Source organism: Theobroma cacao, chromosome 5 (genome assembly GCF_000208745.1).
Source record: "Theobroma cacao cultivar B97-61/B2 chromosome 5, Criollo_cocoa_genome_V2, whole genome shotgun sequence".
Taxonomy (NCBI): domain Eukaryota; kingdom Viridiplantae; phylum Streptophyta; class Magnoliopsida; order Malvales; family Malvaceae; genus Theobroma; species Theobroma cacao.
The window spans coordinates 8100979-8102101 of NC_030854.1; the positions used below are offsets into that span (position 1 = coordinate 8100979).

The 1123-nt window shown below is 36.4% G+C and overlaps 1 protein-coding gene across 6 annotated transcripts in view; it reads right to left on the reverse strand.

Annotated features, from left to right (window-relative positions):
* LOC18598363 (lipid droplet-associated hydrolase) overlaps positions 1–1123 on the reverse strand; it is a 5970-nt gene extending 4847 nt beyond the window's left edge. Inside the window, exons 1-5 of one of the 6 annotated variants that reach the window (XR_001928259.1) lie at positions 906–1123; positions 533–634; positions 371–444; positions 210–293; positions 95–123 (exon numbers count right to left, since the gene is read on the reverse strand). Coding sequence is in view for 5 of the 6 variants with exons in the window: in XM_018122241.1 (XP_017977730.1) it covers positions 95–123; positions 210–293; positions 371–444; positions 533–634; positions 906–1078 (462 nt within the window). In the remaining variant the exon portion in view is untranslated. Of the gene's footprint in view, positions 1–94; positions 124–209; positions 294–370; positions 445–532; positions 635–733 lie in introns of all 6 variants that reach the window. The other 5 variants (XM_018122243.1, XM_018122242.1, XM_018122241.1 and 2 more) reach the window with 5 other exon arrangements.

Below are 1123 nucleotides of genomic sequence, written 5' to 3' on the forward strand. Positions count from 1 at the left end.
TCTCTCTCTCTCTCTCTCTCTCTCTCTCTCTCTCTCTCTCTCTCTATATATATATATATATATATATATGCATGCAATTAAAACGGTAATGCACCTTTTCTGTCTGACCTGCGTACCCAACAGCTGCTCCGAATCACAGAAAAGCAACTGTTAGCAACAATATTAGGGCTAATAATCAACAACGTGAATTTCTTTTTAAAAAAAAGTTCTCAATCTTTTGCCTGATACAGATGCAGTTCCTCCAAGCAACTCAAATAATGATTCCACAAATTCCTTGTAAAAGGTAATAATACCTGTAGTGACCAGCAGCACTTGAGACCTAGTTCTCAATTCAACTATTAGCAAATATTAATCAAAGACACTAACAAACCAGGATTTCCAGGAACAAAAACCACATGAAATGAAGGATGATCAGCATGAACTTCCAGAACCTCAGTCATGCAACTGCCCAGTACAGATGTCCAAAAAATCAATAAAACAAACATTAACATAAAACCCCCTAAAAGAAGGAATCCTTATAAGCATGACATACCCTGAGACATTACACAACCGAAGATTCACACATTTTTTAACATCAGAATGCAGATCATCAAAACCCATTTCTCTATTTGTGCGATTTGCTGTATCAGTTTTCCTAAAAAGTAAAAAGGTTGCCTCAGTAGAAAGAATTGGGTTAGCTTAATATTATCAAGAACCTTGGCTTTACCCATTTCTCATGACATTGTAAATATACCTAAAAACTGAGAAATGAGAATAACCAAGCCCGTAGTACATGCATCAACTGTCTTATAAAGCTAATGAATACCAAAAACAGTTGAAAAAAAAAAAAAACACAAGACCAGAAGCTATCCAAACCAAAACAGCAAATTAACAAAGGTAATATGTCTTAATAGCTGTGTTGTTACGGTATGAGTAATTGAAAATGCCTGTAATGGAAGGAGCGAATGAAAGGAAGTGGTCCCGATGTTAGAGAAACAACCCGAGGTAACATTTGTGATCCTAGTTTCACTCCCTTCGTAGATCTATGCCTTTTCCATTTTTTTGCTGTATCCTGTAAGCAAGGACACCTTTTCTTCATGATTTTTTATTTAGTACTTGGGCCCCGGAATGGGAAACGGAAGGG